Source organism: Triticum aestivum, chromosome 2A, assembly GCF_018294505.1.
Source record: "Triticum aestivum cultivar Chinese Spring chromosome 2A, IWGSC CS RefSeq v2.1, whole genome shotgun sequence".
In the NCBI taxonomy this organism is placed as follows: Eukaryota; Viridiplantae; Streptophyta; class Magnoliopsida; order Poales; family Poaceae; genus Triticum; species Triticum aestivum.
In genome coordinates this window covers 38,509,605-38,526,740 of record NC_057797.1, presented here as the reverse complement: position 1 = coordinate 38,526,740, position 17,136 = coordinate 38,509,605, and the positions used below count along the sequence as shown (strand labels likewise).

The window sequence follows — 17,136 nt, the reverse complement described above, 5'->3', positions numbered from 1 at the left end:
ATCTTTCTTGCGGCCGAAGAAGCGCATCAACCGCCTTACGGGTGGCCCACGAGGGTCAGGGGCGCTCCCCACCCTCATGGCCACCTCGGGCACCGTCTCACATGGATTTTTCTTCCGGAATTTTCCAAATATTCCAAAAATAAGCTCCATCCATTTTTATCCCATTTGGATTCCGTTTGATATGGATATTCTACGAAACATAAAACATGCAAGAGAAGGGAGCTGGCACTGGGAACTGGATCAATATGTTAGTCCCAAAAATAGTATAAAAAGTTGCCAAAAGTATATGAAAGTTGTAGAATATTGGCATGGAACAATAAAAAATTATAGATACGACGGAGACGTATCAGCATCCCCAAGCTTATTTCCTGCTCGTCCTCGAGTAGGTAAATGATAAAAAGATAATTTTTGATGTGGAATGCTACCTAGCATAATCTTGATCATATATCTAATCATGGCATGAATATTAAGATACGAGTGATTCAAAGCAATAGTCTATCATTTGACATAAAAATAATAATATTTCAAGCCCACTAATAAAGCAATCATGTATTTTCAAAATAACAAGGCCAAAGAAAGTTATCCCTACAAAATCATATAGTCTGGCTATGCTCCATCTTCACCACACAAAATACTCACATCATGCACAACCCCGATGACAAGCCGAGCAATTGGTTCATACTTTTTAACATGCTCCAACATTTTCAACCCTCACACAATACATGAGGGTGAGCCATGGATATAGCACTATAGGTGGAATAGAATGGTGGTTGTGGAGAAGCCAAAAAGGAGAAGATAGTCTCACATCGACTAGGCGTATCAACGGGCTATGGAGATGCCCATCAATAGATATCAATGTGAGTGAGTAGGGATTGCCATGCAACGGATGCACTAGAGCTATAAGTATATGAAAGCTCAAACTTAAACTAAGTGGGTGTGGATCCAACTTGCTTGCTCATGAAGACCTAGGGCATTTGAGGAAGCCCATCGTTGGAATATACAAGCCAAGTTTTATAATGAAAATTCCCACTAGTATATGAAAGTGATAACTCAAGAGACTCTCTATATGAAGAACATGGTGCTACTGTTAAGCACAAGTGTGGTAAAAGGATAGTAACATTGCCCCTTCTCTCTTTTTCTCTCATTTTTTGTAGGCTTATTTGGCCTCTCTCTCTCTCTCTCTCTCTCCTTTTTTTGGGGGGCTTCTTTGGCCACTTTTATTTTGATAACCTCACATGGGACAATGTTCTAATAATGATGATCATCACACTTTTATTTACTTACAACTCAATATTACTACTCGATCTAGAACAAAGAAATGACTCTATACGAATGCCTCCGACAGTGTACTGGGATGTGCAATGATCTAGCATAGCAATGACATCAAAAAACGTACAAGCCATGAAAACATCATGCTAGCTATCTTACAATCATGCAAAGCAATATGACAATGAATGCTCAAGTCATGTATATGACGATGATGGAAGTTGCATGGAAATATATCTCGGAATGGCTATGGAAATGCCATAATAGGTAGGTATGGTGGCTGTTTTGAGGAAGGTATATGGTGGGTTTATGGTACCGGCGAAAGTTGCGCGGTACTAGAGAGGCTAGCAATTATGGAAGGGTGAGAGTGCGTATAATCCATGGACTCAACATTAGTCATAAAGAACTCACATACTTATTGTAAAATTTTATTAGCCCTTGAAGCAAAGTACTACTATGCATGCCCCTAGGGGGATAGATTGGTAGGAAAAGACCATCGCTCATCCCCGACCGCCACTCATATGGAAGACAATCAATACATACCTCATGCTCCAACTTCGTTACATAACGATTCACCATACGGGCATGCTACGGGATCACAAACCTCAACACAAGTATTTCCACTAATCCACAACTACCCACTAGCATGACTCTAATATCACCATCTTTATATCGCAAAACTATTGCAAGGAATCAAACATATCATATTCAGTGATCTACAAGTTTTATGTAGGATTTTATGACTAACCATGTGAATGACCAATTCCTGTCATCTCTCTAAATAGATATAAGTGAATCAAGAGAGTTTAATTATTTCTACAAAAGATATGCCCATGCTCTAACAAATCTAAGTGAAGCAAAGAGCATTCTACAAATGGCGGTTGTCTAAGTGAAGAAAAACAGGCAATCCAAACTTCAAATGATATAAGTGAAGCACATGAAGCATTCTATAAAGCCATACTTAAAAGATATAAGTGAAGTGTATAGAGCATTCTATAAATAAACTAAGGAATATCTCATACCAGCATGGTGCATAAAAAGAAAAAAAATGAAAACTAAATGCAAAAGATGCTCCAAGATTGCACATATCGCATGAACGGAACGAATCCGAAAACATACCGATACTTGTTGAAGAAAGAGGGGATGCCTTCCGGGGCATCCCCAAGCTTAGACGCTTGAGTCTCCTTGAATATTTACTTGGGGTGCCTTGGGCATCCCCAAGCTTGAGCTCTTGCCTCTCTTCCTTCTTCTCACATCAAGACCTTCTCGATCATCGAACACTTCATCCACACAAAACTTCAACAGAAAACTCGGTAAGATCCTGTAACGCCCCGAGACTGTTGCGCCAGGTGTCTTCCAGTTATTCGCTGTTGTTGCCTTGTCATTTGCTTGCGTGTCATGCATTTCATATCATGTCATCATGTGCATCACATTTGCATACGTCTTCGTCTCATGCATCCGAGCATTTTCCCTGTTGTCCGTTTTGCATTCCGGCACTCCCATGTCCTCTGATGTCCCCTTTTGCCTCTTTTCGTGTGCGGGTGTTAAACGTTCTCGGATTGGACTGAGACTTGCCAAGCGGCCTTGATATACTACCGGTAGACCGTGTGTCAAGTTTCGTGCCATTTGGACTTTGTTTGATACTCCAACGGTTAACCGAGGAACCGTAAAGGCCTCGTGTGTGTCGCAGCCCAACACCTCTCCAAAGTTTCACAAAACCCATCCACACCCCTCCATCCTCTCGGTCGTTCGATCACGATCGTGTGGCCGAAAACCGCACCTCATTTGGACTCTCCTAGCTCCCTCTACCTATAAATATGTGGCTCCCTCCGAAAATTCGCGCAGTCTAACCCTAGTCTTCTTCCTCCTCGCACCGCCGGACATGTCCATCCCATCGCCGGACATGTCCACCATTGCCGCCACATCACTCCGACCAATAAGGTTGCGCCACCTCACCCCAGCGGCCACTCCCGGCCAACAGCAACGCGCCACGTCGCATCGCCAGTCTCCACCGCGTGCGGGCCCGCGTAGCCCATCGCCAGCCCGCACCGAGCCGAACCGGGCCGCGCCCCTCCGCGCAGCCCTGGCACCCGTTCGCCGGTGCCGCTTCGTCATGCTGCCGCCTGTCAGCGCTGCCCGTTCGCCGGAGCCGCAGCGCCGCGCTGCCACCTCGCCGCGACTACACGCCGGAGGCCGCGCGCCCGTCCATGCTCGCCGCCATGCTCGCCGCCTTCCGCCGCCTTGCTCGTCCGGCCGCGGCCTCGCCTTCCTCCGGCCCGTTCGCCTCGTCCTCGCGTCGCTAGAGTTCACCTTGCCGAAGACCGCGTCTCGCCGGATTTCTCGACGCCGGAGCCGTCCCGTGCCAGATCTGGGCGGGTGGATGAGATCCACCCGTCCCCTGATCCAAACGGCGCCCAGATCCCGAATCTCTTCGTCCCGCTTCTCTCCGTCCCGTGTTGACTTTTTGCGGAGGTAAAAATTCCACTAAGTCCCAAATCTGTAAGTTTTTCAGGCCATGTTCATCGCATCATAACTTCTCACCCATAGCTCCGTTTTGCGTGTATGATATATCAAATTGTTCGTCTCAATGTGATCTTCATTTCATTCCATTACACCATGTTCATTTGAGTTCATATTGATGCCCTAAATGCTGTTGCAAGAGTTCTTCATAATGTTAGGTGCTGATTCTTATCAGTTTATGAGCATTTGTCATTTTTGCCATGATTAATGTGTGATGCATATGTCTTTGAGCTCTACATGTGTTTTGTTATCTGCCATGCCATCTTTACAGGGGTGTATGCCATGTATTTTGTGATCAATGTGGTGACTAGCACAAGCATGCAAAGTAGCTCTCGTGATGTTGCTGATTTCAGGGACTTAGAATTCTTCTAAGTCATTTCCCTGCTGTTATTTTTATGCCATGTATTCATGTTGCTACAGAGTGATCCATGCCTCTTTTTAGCATGTTCAGTAAGGATGATTTTGGGATATTGTTATGCTCTATCCTTCAGTGTCTTTGTTTTCAATTATGGAGTACCCTAGCATGACCCAATCTTGCTCTACATTTGCTATAAAATGTTCCTGGCAGATTGTTTACGTGTTAATCAATTTTGCCGAGGTTGTTGTAGTTGATCCATGCTTGCTATGAGATTGTTCTTGCCATGGTTAGCTTCATAATCATGTCTTATTTCTGGTAGTATGCTTAGTTTGTCATGCCATGCCTTGTGTTGAGTTCATCGAGCTCGCAAACATGCCTTCAGAATTCTGTTTATGCCATGTCTAGTTTTTTGCTAAGTCTGGATCTGTTAACGAAACTTGCTATGTTTACATGGGTGCCATCATATCTTCTGATCCTTTTTGGTTTATGGTCAGTAAGGGACTTTTGTTATATGCTTTGAGTAGTTTCATGCCATGCCTTGCTTTGCCATGATATGTTCCTGTAGCATGTTGTTATCTTGCTCTAAACATTGCTTCCTGATGTTAAATCCTGGCATGTTGTTATTTTCACTAAGTCTGAGATGTTTATATCTTTTGCACTTTTGCCATGCTTGTTTGAACCTGCTCTTGTGTGTTTTAGCCGTAGCTCAGTGTTCATCTTTTGTCAAGCATCTTGAGTAGATCACTGCCATGTACTTTCTTGCTATGTTGGAGTGCAGTAGCTTAGTTTCTTGTTGCATTCTAGATGGCATCATGCTGTTAATCGCAGGATCGTGCCATTATTGTTTTGCTTGCCATTTGTAAACCGTGCATCCGATTCCAGTGATATTTATATTGATTTCGACCGAAATCAACTCATCTTTCTAGCGGTGCACTTGGTTGGCCAAGTTGATGCCTGGTTCAATCCTTTCCTTCTGGAGCACGCTTTTGCATTGCATATTACATCCCGCATATCATGCCATGTTTTGCATCATGTTGCTTGCGCATTGCACCATGGTTGATTATGGTTCCCTTTGCTTGTGTTCTTGCTTTGGGTAGAGCCGGGAGATGAGTTTGTGTTTGAGGAACCCATTGAGTACGCTTACAAGGTTCAAGCTTTCGTCTTCTCGGAGAACTTTGCAGGCAAGAAGACCATACCCTCGAAATCACTTCTATCTTTGATTGCTAGTTGCTCAGAGAACGAGGAGCTAAAGGCAGAACAAATATTCCCTCAAGTTCTATCGACCATCGATACAACTCTACGCACGCTTGATGTTCACTTTACCTAGAACAAGTATGAAACTAGAAGTAATTTGTAGGTGTTGTTGGATAGGTTTGCAAGATAATAAAAAGCAAGTAAATAAAATGTAGGGGCTGTTTTAAGTAAAGAAGTAATAAAGTAAATATAGCGAGTGTGGAAAAGTGGTGGTAGGAGTTGTGAAATTGCCCCGAAGCAATTGACTACTTTACTAGACCGATATCAAGTATTATGTGGGAGAGGCCACTGCTAGCATGTAATCCCTGACTTGGAATTCTATGCACTTATGATTGGAACTATTAGCAAGCTTCCGCAACTACTAACGTTCATTAAGGTAAAACCCAACCATAGCATTAAGATATATTGTACCCCTTCAATCCCGTATGCATCAATTTCTATGCTAGGTTGAAGCTTCTGTCACTCTTGCCCTCCAATACATAGTCCTATCAACGTACAACTAACCCTAGGGTGTGATCCACGCGCGCAATCATATGATGGGCACCAAAGGACAACAACATAACCACAAGAAAATTAAATCAAACATAGCAATTCATCAACCACCGATAGGACAACGAAAATCTACTCAGACATCATAGGATGGCAACACATCATTGGATAATAATAGGAAGCATAAAGCACCATGTTCAAGTAGAGGGTACGGTGGGTTGCGGGAGAGTGGACCGCTGTAGATAGAGGGGGAAGGTGATGGAGATGTTGGTGAAGATGGCGGAGGTGTTCGTGTAGATCGCGGTGATGATGATGGCCACGGCAGCGTTTCGGCGCCACCGGAAGAGAAGGGGAGAGGGGGTCCCTTCGTATTCTTCTTCCTTGACCTCCTCCCTGGATGGGAGAAGGTTTCCCCTATGGTCCTTGGCCTCCATGGCATGGGAGGGGCGAGAGCCCCTTCGAGATTGGATCTGTCTCTTTGTCTCTCTCTGTTTCTGTGTTCTGTTCTGCTGCCCTTTCACAGTTTCGGGTATATATGGAGATCCGTAACTCCGATTGGATCGAAACCTTCGCCGTGATTTTTTTCGAAAATTACCTTTCTTGCGGTCAAAGAAGGGCATCAACCACCTTACGGGTGGCCCACGAGGGTCAGGGGCGCGCCCCCTGCCTCGTGGCCACCTCGGGCACCGTCTCACATGGAATTTTCTTCCAGAATTTTCCAAATATTCCAAAAATAAGCTCCATCCGTTTTTATCCCGTTTGGATTCCGTTTGATATGGATATTCTACGAAACATAAAACATGCAACAGACAGGAACTGGCACTGGATCAATATGGTAGTCCCAAAAATAGTATAAAAAGTTGCCAAAAGTACATGAAAGTTGTAGAATATTGCCATCGAACAATCAAAAATTATAGATGCGACGGAGGTGTATCACTTACCTTTATGGGAAGGTCCTAACTGGGTCTATTGTTGTGCCTCTCGCCGGTACCCTGGCCCCATAAGCAGACATAACCTTGTGTGCCCGTTGTTGTTATATCCAGATTGTCTCCATTTGGGACCATTTTGCCACGACGGTGGCCATTGGTGCCTTTGGTAGGCACGGGGCCACCCATGACCTGGCCGAGAGGGGAGTTGGTCGGAGTGGCCGGGGGAGTGTCATGGCAGTAGGACGGTTTTGTCGGAACGCCGGTGGTCCACCCGAATGGGAGTGCGAGGTCATGGGTTCCGTGGTGTGGGTACAATGTACTAACCTCTACAGAGTGTATATTAAATCTATCGATAGTCGTGCCCGCGGATAAGGGCCCAGTTCGTGTCGGACACACTATGGGTCAACAGTATTAATAATAATGTGCTTAATAACAACCTTGGTTCGATGATGAGATAAGTTGGTTATGTGATCCGTGAATGATCACTGTTTGGTTATGAGGTAACCCGTTGAGCCCAGAGTGGTTCCGTTTGTGATCCGTGAATGATCACCGTTTGGTTACGACGTAACCCATTGAGCCCAGATTGGTTCCGTTTGTGATCCGTGAATGATCACCGTTTGGTTACGAGGTAACCCGTTGAGCCCAGAGTGGTTCCATTTGTGATCCGTGAATGATCACCGTGGTATCGAGGATACCAAGTTGATAAGTATTCGTGATGTTGTGCGAGAATCGTGGGTAAAGATCAAGCTCCTTGTGGTCATTTCATGATTACTATGGTATTCTTTATACCAAGCTTGATTTGATCCTGAGATGATCATGTAATGTCCGAGGTGGGTAAGTGATGCATGTGATGGTTACGAGGTAACGCGAACAGAATAAGTGGTGCATATAGTGTCATCATGTTGCATGCTAGTATCATCAGATTTATATGTTCATGCCATGCTCCTATTGTTCTAGCAATATTATGCTCATGTTGTTCATGCCATGTTATCTTAATGATCTCATGATAATTCCTACTTAACCTGTAATTGCCATGATGTTGTTTGTCTTGAATGCTTCTGGTTATTGTGAGCTTGCAAGTACATTCAATGTACTAACCTGGCGTGTCATGCCAGCTTGCAGGTCGTGCCTGGATTTCTTGCTTGTTTGGTGTTGTTCTTGTGTTCGCGAGCTAGGATAAACGTTCCAGCCAGAGTCCCTACTGGATTGATCTTTCTTGCAATGGGAGAAGTTCTTAGATTTGGGTTCAATCTTACGGTGTACTTTCCCAGTGACAGCAGGGGCAGCAAGGCACATATTGTATTGTTGCCATCGAGGATAAAAAGATGGGGTTTATATCATATTGCTTGAGTTTATCCCTCTACATCATGTCATCTTGCCTAATGCGTTACTCTGTTCTTATGAACTTAATACTCTAGATGCATGCTGGATAGCGGTTGATATGTGGAGTAATAGTAGTAGATGCATAATCATTTCAGTCTACTTGACACAGACGTGATGCCTATGTTCATGATCATGCCTAGATATCATCATAACTATGCGCTTTTCTATCAATTGCTCGGCAGTAATTTGTTCACCCACCGTAATATATGCTATCTTGAGAGAAGCCACTAGTGAAACCTATGGCCCCCGGATCTACTTTACATCATATAAGTTTCCGACCTACAATTCTAGTTTACTATTTATTTTGGAATCTTTACTTTTCAGTCTATACAACAAAAATACCAAAAATATTTATCTTATTATCTCTATCAGATCTCACTTTCGTAAGTGACCGTGAAGGGATTGACAACTCCTTTATTGCGTTGGTTGCGAGGTTCTTTTTTGTTTGTGCAGGCACTAGGCGACTTGCGTGTAGTGTCCCACTGGATTGATACCTTGGTTCTCAAAAACTGAGGGAAATACTTACGCCACTTTGCTGCATCACCCTTTCCTCTTCAAGGGAAAACCAACGCATGCTCAAGAGGTAGCATATGGCAACTCTCAGTTAACGTGATCAAGATCTTCCTTATGTGTGTTGCAGGGAAACAATGGGAGAGACTGCGGTTTACCATCGAGGTTTGTTCAAGCAGGTTCCTTTGGCTAATAGCACATTATTGTGCAGTTGTAGGCATTCTAATATTTAGGTTTCTTACAATTTGGTCTTGCACATGTAGGTCCTGCTATCAGCGGCTTAGACCCATTGTTCGACCCATTTTGCATATGGGGAAATGAGATGTCCATGAATATCAGTCAAGTCAAGAAACTTAGAAAGATTGTAGGATGAAGAAACTTGCGACGAATAACAACAAGATCTTTGTTTGCACAATGAAGAAGACATTAGTCAACTATAGGATGGTACCAGCTCTTTTACCTTGTTTTCACCCCTTGCGCCATTTCAACATTTACAACAGTGATTTATGCATAGCTTTGTTTTCAGTACTTTTCAAAGCAGTTCACCGATGATTACCTCTCAAACCACCTGCATAGTCCAGAGGCGAGGAAGGTATTCGTTCAACACCCACGGTACAATATTGAAGTCTTGCTGAAGAGGACGAAGGTTAGGCGGGCAATTATCCATAGCCACCGGCCTAAAGTTGCAAGGACATTCAACATCACTGAAGGCTCAATATTTGCCTTCCGCTTCTGCAGTTTCCCAGATGAGATTCATCTGTCTATTTACCGTGTATGATGCTACTTTCCAAAGGTTTTGATGCTGCATGTGAAACTTGGTGCTGTTGTATAATGGCGTAACTGAGTGCCGAAGCTATCTGATGTAATTCGATTATGAAATCATGGTTGCTTTTATACGGATATGAAATATCTGGTGTGTTTTATACGAAATATCAATTTGATTAGTACATGGATTATCAATAATGGGCCTATTACCCTGGTTATTGGGGTTTCTATTGCAAATGGTTACTCAGACAACACCGTGGGTGATGAACTCAAACAATCCACATGGTTTCTAGGCGTGCGAGCCGTGAAGGCGCGGACATCACTCTAACTGGCCGGCCGATTGCTGGTGAGTATGTGTGTGAACAGTGCATGGGGCCTCACATGTGGGTGCATCCGACGATGTCCCATTGGAGTGGACTCGAAAGCGCCACAATCGTGTACACCCATCATGGACCACCTAGCCGGGTCACCCGGGTTCGCTCGTTCGGGTAGATTGGATGGCAAAAAACCTCGAGAGACCCTCACGGAGCCACTGCTGAACAGACGGCTCATAGGCTCACTTCAGCCGAAAGAAGCACTTGCAAGAGCCTTTTCGCGCAGTGCCAGCTAGGACTTCATGAGTAGGTGCGAGGCAATGGCCTCCGCCCAATGACAGTGGCCCCGGGCGCGCTAGATAGTCCACCAATCAAGAAAGTGAAGTTCACACATAGTGCCATTAATAGGTTTGTCTCTCCTATTCTTATTTGGCATCAAAACACTTTTTTTATCAAAAGAAGCACTAAACCATGGTACAGTATATATCCGAGGAAATCAAAACTAAGCTGGATGACTCAACTTATCCACCACTATAAATACATTCTAACATGATAAAATCACAAAATAATTTTTCCAAGTTCACAAATTAATTAGATTATCAAAACTTTATTAATAATTTTACATATATATTCAAACAAAACCACCAGGTCCACCATAGTAAGTATGCACACCAAACTGACTATATCCATCAACAGAACCTTTTGCAGTATATTTGGATAAATTGGTGGTGACATACCCAAATTTATTTTCATCTGGAATAACATACTTGTTTTTCTTATTTAAAATTTCGATATTTCTCACAAATGCTGCTTTTCCAAGTCCTTCGGAAGCAAAATGGCCACTACCCATTTGTGGAGAGTCTGATGATGCTGTCGGACCTTGAACATATCCACCCCATAATGCATAATTACATTGATCCTTCATGAAATGGAAAATTTCTCTTGGCCAGTATCCAATATGTATGTTTTGTGGACCATAAGCCACCCACCAATGTTTAGTCACTGGATCCTAAAATAAATCAGGGTTCATGGTAAATGCTTCAACATAGTTGAAATGAATTACAATCGATCAAATATTTGTGGTGAGGTGAAACTATCCTTTTAATTGTATTCCATATTAACACGAACATAATATTAGAGATATATTTGGGAGTCTCCCGTCTATGCTAAAATATTTTTCTATGATCAAAGGTTCTTAGTAAGATTGTGTTATCTAATGGTTTGACACCTATAGGTTTGGTTTAGCCAATGTGTTCAAGTTTTCAAAAAATATAGTTCATGTATTTCATATGACAAAACAAAATACAAGAATAAAAAAATTATTTACATGAGAATACCTTGAAAATAGCAACATCTATCATGTATTGTGGTCCTTTATAGACAGAAACTGGTTTAAGTCTTCCTCCTAGACCAACACTTGAGCTAACTTGCACGAAAACGCCACAATCATGATCAGGGCAAGTCTTTAAGCCATCAACCTTTACATAAATGTTTTCCAACGTCAATAAAACTATATCATTGTAAGTTATTCATATTAAATTGAAGAACATGTATCCAGAGAAATAATTATGGTTTACCCAAGCAACATGAAACCTAGCAGAGTTGTCACCACTGTAGCTTGGATATACCCAAGAACCAGCCCCGATCCCATCTGCAACACCTGCTTTTATTATCTTATTAATTTGTATCCATGATGCACTTAGATCCTTACTATTATTTTTCACCATAGGATTATAGATATTTATTTTAGCCCGCGTTCCATATAGCTCATCATAATACTCCACTCCTGCAACCTGCAAGATGAAACAAGATATTGACTTGTTTACAATGAAAATACTAATGCTTATTAAACAAGAAAGATTGCCATCATATCACAATAATATTTTGGTGGACATCACTTAATGGTACATTTAAGGTCAATATAGACCAAACATTTAGAGAAAAATTCCATCCACTGCAGTGGCAACAAAAATGTCAAGTATAAAAATATTCACACAATTAGTTATTTGCATTTACTTATTTGACTACCTTGGACCATATATTTCATCTAAAGGATGAATTTAATGCGATAAAATCCTAGACTGTTGTTAGGTAATATTTCTTTGACATGTGGTTTGCATGGCAATAAATTTTTGTGCATTTAACAACTACAAAGAAAATTTTATATTGTTATAATCGACCATTATAACCGAATCACTCAAAAATCATATTAAAAACTCACCTCATGTTCTTCATTGGTAGTCACTTTATCAATAGTTTCTATTGGCGTCTGGACCCTTCTATTGTTACGCAATATCGGAATCATTCCTGTAGGGCACTCAATCAAGGGCAATTGGGCCTGTGGGATGACATCCATCGACGGAGATTTGGTAGAAATACTTTGTGGGAAAGAGCTTGGTTCCATCTGTAATTGGGAAAGTTAAATCAATATGTACTTTTAAGACAAAATATCATAAAAAATATGCATCTTTATGTGTTATGATGCACAATTAAATATATCCACATAATTAGTTGAATTTGCAGTTTGCCTTTCTTCGTGATCAAACCAAATGTTTTATATTTCTCTTCTATGAAATAAAGATAACATGGAGAGAAATTTTAGAATGCTAGATGTGTAGTGAAAGCTTATTTATGAAGTATTAGAATAAAAACTAAAGTTTAAATAATTGCTAGCATGATTATATATATTAGCTACCAATCTGCCGCTGTTTACTTCAAATAACACATCGTTCCTGCATGGATTGAGACATGAATATCTACATTTTACTTAGGCAGTACATGAATGTTATATTATATTGATTATTAAAACTTGCCTGGATTTTGTGGTCTTTTAGTAGTGGATGGCTAAAGGCTAGTTGTAGATTCACATCGATGCAGTCATAAACATCTCTTCCGTCAACCTATTTCGGCATCTCCTCAACTTCATAGTCAAAAAATTGATTATAAATATACAAACTAAGATGAATTCATACATACCAGAATAGTCTTATTGACTTTTTGATTCAGTGGGACCCCGCTAGTATTTTCTTCTCGTCTGATACACTTTACTTCTTTTCCTCCGATGGCTAGAATAAGATATGCTAAGAGAATGGTCACACTAATAGATGGATTTTCTTTCATGGTGGAAGTATGAAATGTTCCATTTGTTAATGTGTCCACCATCATATTTATAATGTTAGGAAAGTATCATGAAATGAATGGTTGTCATTCAGTAAGAGCAATAAATTGCATTGCTAGAATAAAAGATGCAATTGTATTAATTGCATAAGATATAATAATTGACCACCTCTTGGTTTTCATTACCAAAATCTTGAAGTACTAATGCCACAAAATATTTGAGTTATGTAATAAATGGAAAGATCTTCACAATTATTGTCTCATATGGATAATGTTGACCCTAGTTAATTGGTCACCCTTGTAGTAGATAAGATACAATAACTGTACCACCTCCTAGTATTATTACCAAAATCTTGGAGTAGTACTGCCCTAATAATATTTGAGATATGTAATAAATGAAAAAATCTTCTCAATTAATGCCCCAAATGGATAATGTTAGCCCTAGTTGATTGCTGTTTGATTACAGGTGATATTAACTCAATTTATAATAGAAAAGTTTGGGTCAATCAATATGATGGTTCTTCTAATGTCATAATCTCAATGTTGTTTTAGGACTATCATTACACTTAACGATATCTAAGATCCGGAAAATGTGATCACCAACAACACTTTAGCTAGTCCTAGAGGCAAGACCAGGAAACTTTTATTTAACCATTTATCATTCCACACGTGCATTTGAGTTTTCCACTGAATCACATATTCCTGGATCAGATCAGTTATATCATAGAATAAAGACTGGACAATTATGAATATGGAAATATAGTAATACAAAGGTTTTTTTATGACAGTACCCCTGGTTCCTTAGTTGTGCTTAGTTGTCCCCACGCTCTAAAGTTTTGCTCACTTGTCTCCACACTCTTGTCTGAACTGGACGTTTGCTGTTGGGTCAATGGCTTAACCATTAACTGGTGACGAGTGGGGTTGTTTTGGGCCGGGTCCTCCTTTGACCGTCACGTCCTGACAAGTGGGGCCACAAGGAGACACGTCGGAGTAGCTTGTCTGAAATTGGTCGAGTCACTCTTGCACCGCCTCCTCCGCCGCAACCATCATGCCCTCCACCCTCTAACCCTGTTCCGTTCATCGGCGGTGCCGTGCCTCCTCCACATGACCCCCCTCAATATGGGATTAAGAAGCGATATTAGGGGAAGACGCCCTCTGGCCCATCGACCGTGGAGATAGTTGGGTCGAGTCGGAGGCAGATAATTCATGGATTCCATCTGGATAAGCTTCGTTACCCCTCGAATGGATGACAAAACTTGTCAATTAGGCAGTATTTGACCAGTACTCGCTTGAATCATGCCAATTTTGGTTGCTTAATTTTCTGCCCTTTATTTTCATCAAATAAGATTGATCTCGTTCTTGCTTTTCAGTTGGAGGTTAGAATGGAAACTTGTGTGCTACGTGGTACTGAACCGCATATGATATCTGGATTTTTCTACCTGAAGGTGGCAGAAAGCAGCATATCGTTGAAAGATTTTCGCAATTCAGTCCGTTCCGTGTATGACTAGAACTCTACCGATGTTGTTGAACTGAAATATTTCAACAGTAGCAAGCAAAGATTTCTCCCACTAACTTGCACGAGCATTTGGAATTGTTATTTAGTTTGAATGTTGATAGAAGTTTCAGTAAAATCCATATCGAGGTGCTTTAGCCACGCGAAGAACGAGACAAGGGGAAGAGTGTTCATACATCATCTGTCTTTGATAATAGCGAGTGCCCTAGCACTCCTTATAGGTCAAGACCAAGTACACCTAGTGGTTCTAAAAACCACAACATGTCTGTTGCTGCTAGTATTGCTACCTCTCCTGTCCCTTCTGTAGCTACTATAGAAGTAGATGCAGAGCTTGACGAGGAAGTGCCTCGACTTGATGATGAGGATGAGATGATGTGCCTTGAACGAGTAGATAAAGTCCATCAACAATCAATGGAAGATGAGAATATCTAGACGATCCCAGCAGTCGTGCTAATCTGATGAAACTGACGATGAAGAGAGGGATGAGAACATTGACAACTTAGTTTTAGATGAATACGATGGTGATGGCATGCCAACAATTGAGTGGATCAGGGAAGATCCTTAGCTTAATATAGGAACCATATTCGAATCGATGGTGGACTATCATAATGCAGCGACTACATATTGCATTCTCATTGAAAATAATTATGTGATTTTATAGGAGTGAGCCAACAAGGTTCACTGTTCATTGCCCATATGATAGGTGTAGGTGGAGGCTGCATGCATCGCGTATGCGAAAGAGCAAATTTATTCAGGTATTACGCCTTAATGTGGATTTTAGTGTATTGATGCATTCTATTTTCAGATCATTGTGTAATGTTTCTTAATTATACTTTATTTTGTTTCAGATAAAACAAAACCCACACCAGCACACGTGTCCACCTAGAGGGGGAGGGGGAAACACCAAAACAAAGCTAGCAAAGACTAGGTGGGTGGCAAATGCAATCTTGGATTGACTAAGAGAAACAGCAACACTTGGTCCAACAACACTCCATGGGAAGCTTTTTAAGAAGTACAAAATTGATATACCTTACATGAGGATTTTTTATGGTAGGGAAATGGCTCTTGACAAGATAAATGGTCCATGGAATCAGAGTTTTCAGTTGCTTTACGCTTACAATGCTAAAGTGGAGATGGCTAGTCCAGGGAGTGTTGTAGAGATTGACAAGCATACAATTGCATACAAAATAAGAGGGAAGTCATTTGAGAAGGAGTGCTTTAGGAGGGCTTTTGTTTGTTTCAAGGCTGGATGCTAGGGGTTTCTGGATGGTTGCATGCTCTATTTGGCTGTCGACACAACTGCTTTGAATGGAAGATGGAGAGGATAGCTAGTAGTAGCTTCTGCAGTTTATGGACACAACTGGCTATTCCTAGTTGCATTTGGTGTGTTTGAGGCAGAGTCCAAGGAAAGTTGGGTCTGGTTTATGCAGCAGTTGCACAACATTATAGGTACATCCCCAGGTTTAGCTATACACTCAGATGCTTGCAAGGGTTTAGAGACTGCATTAGGAATTGTATTCCCTGGAGCATAGTGATGACCCACGAGTATAGGGGACAAATCATATCCCTTTTGATAAGTAAGAGTGTCAAACCCAATGAGGAGCAGAAGGAAATGACAAGCGGTTTTCAGCAAGGTATTCTCTGCAAGCACTGAAATAGTCTGTAATAGATAGTTTGATAGAAAGATAATTTGTAATGAGCAATGAGTAGTAATGATAACAAAAGTGCAGGAAGGTATCCCAATCCTTTTTGTAGCAAAGGGAAGGCCGGAACGGTCTCTTATAATAAGCAAAGCGTTCTTGAGGACACACGAGAATTTCATCTAGTCACTTTCATCATGTTTGTTTGATTCGCATTCGCTACTTTGATAATTTGATATGTGGGTGGACTCATGCTTGGGTGCTGTTCTTACTTGAACAACCCTCACACTTATGATTACCCCCTCTCGCAAGCATCCGGAACTACAAAAGAATAATTAAGATAAATCTAACCATAGCATAACACATATGGATCCAAATCACGCCCTTACGGAATAGCACATAAACTAGGGTTTAAGCTTCTGTCACTCTAGCAACCCATCATCTAATAATTACCACAAAATGCATTCCATTAGGCCCAAAGATGGTGAAGTGTCATGTAGTCGATGTTCACATAACACAACTAAGGGAAACAACAACATACATATCATCAAAATATCGAACGAATACCAAATTCACATGATTACTTATGACAAGACTTCTCCCATGTCCTCAAGACCAAACGTAACTACTCACAAATCACGTTCAAGATCAGAGGGGTATTGAATAGCATAATGGATCTGTACATTTAATCTTCCACCAAATAAATCACCTACAATCAACTACAAGATGTAATCAACACTACTAGCAACCCACAGGTACCAATCTGAACTAGCACTACTACAGGATGCTGCTAACGCGACACTTCGATCAGAGACCCTTCGAGAAACTGTGTGCGATGCAATAATTGCAAACTGTGGTGTATGAAAACCGTCAAAAAGGTGAAAACGTTTGCGATGGAGGATGCATCAAACACGGTTCAGATTTTAGTTGCGTGTGCGATGAAGGGCATATGGTTCAGTTCAATTAACTGTTTGCGATGAGGAGGAACAAAAGAAATGGGCAGCGAGATGAAGGCATGTGTGATACATAGAATACAGTTCATTCAGATGAACTGTTTGTGATTAGGCAACACAAAAGA

General features: G+C 41.5%; 1 protein-coding gene across 3 annotated transcripts; it reads right to left on the bottom strand.

The window, feature by feature from the left end:
• Positions 1-10,363: 10,363 nt before the first annotated feature.
• Positions 10,364-12,928, bottom strand: LOC123184542 (uncharacterized). Of its 3 annotated transcripts, none has more exons than XM_044596642.1 (7): positions 12,765-12,928; positions 12,602-12,688; positions 12,010-12,192; positions 11,500-11,581; positions 11,366-11,448; positions 11,126-11,266; positions 10,365-10,797 (listed from the first exon to the last, which is right to left on the bottom strand). In XM_044596642.1, exons 1-7 carry the CDS (start codon positions 12,906-12,908, stop codon positions 10,420-10,422), a joined length of 1,098 nt encoding a protein of 365 aa, XP_044452577.1. In that variant the 5' UTR covers positions 12,909-12,928; the 3' UTR covers positions 10,365-10,419. The 3 variants fall into 3 exon arrangements, with proteins under 3 accessions (XP_044452576.1, XP_044452577.1, XP_044452578.1); XM_044596643.1 differs by having other exon boundaries at positions 11,366-11,439; XM_044596641.1 differs by having other exon boundaries at positions 10,364-10,797; positions 11,366-11,581.
• Between the last annotated feature and the right edge of the window lie 4,208 nt (positions 12,929-17,136).

What these genes read in the sequence shown, in the direction of transcription:
- LOC123184542 (XM_044596641.1), bottom strand. Translation starts at nt 12,908, where the DNA reads ATGAAAGAAAATCCATCTATTAGTGTGACCATTCTCTTAGCATATCTT. An exon ending in CTACCAATGAAGAACATGAG is followed by an intron (nt 11,582 to 12,009) that starts GTGAGTTTTTAA and finishes TTCATCTTGCAG; the next exon opens with GTTGCAGGAGTGGAGTATTA. An exon ending in CTAGGTTTCATGTTGCTTGG is followed by an intron (nt 11,267 to 11,365) that starts GTAAACCATAAT and finishes ATTTATGTAAAG; the next exon opens with GTTGATGGCTTAAAGACTTG.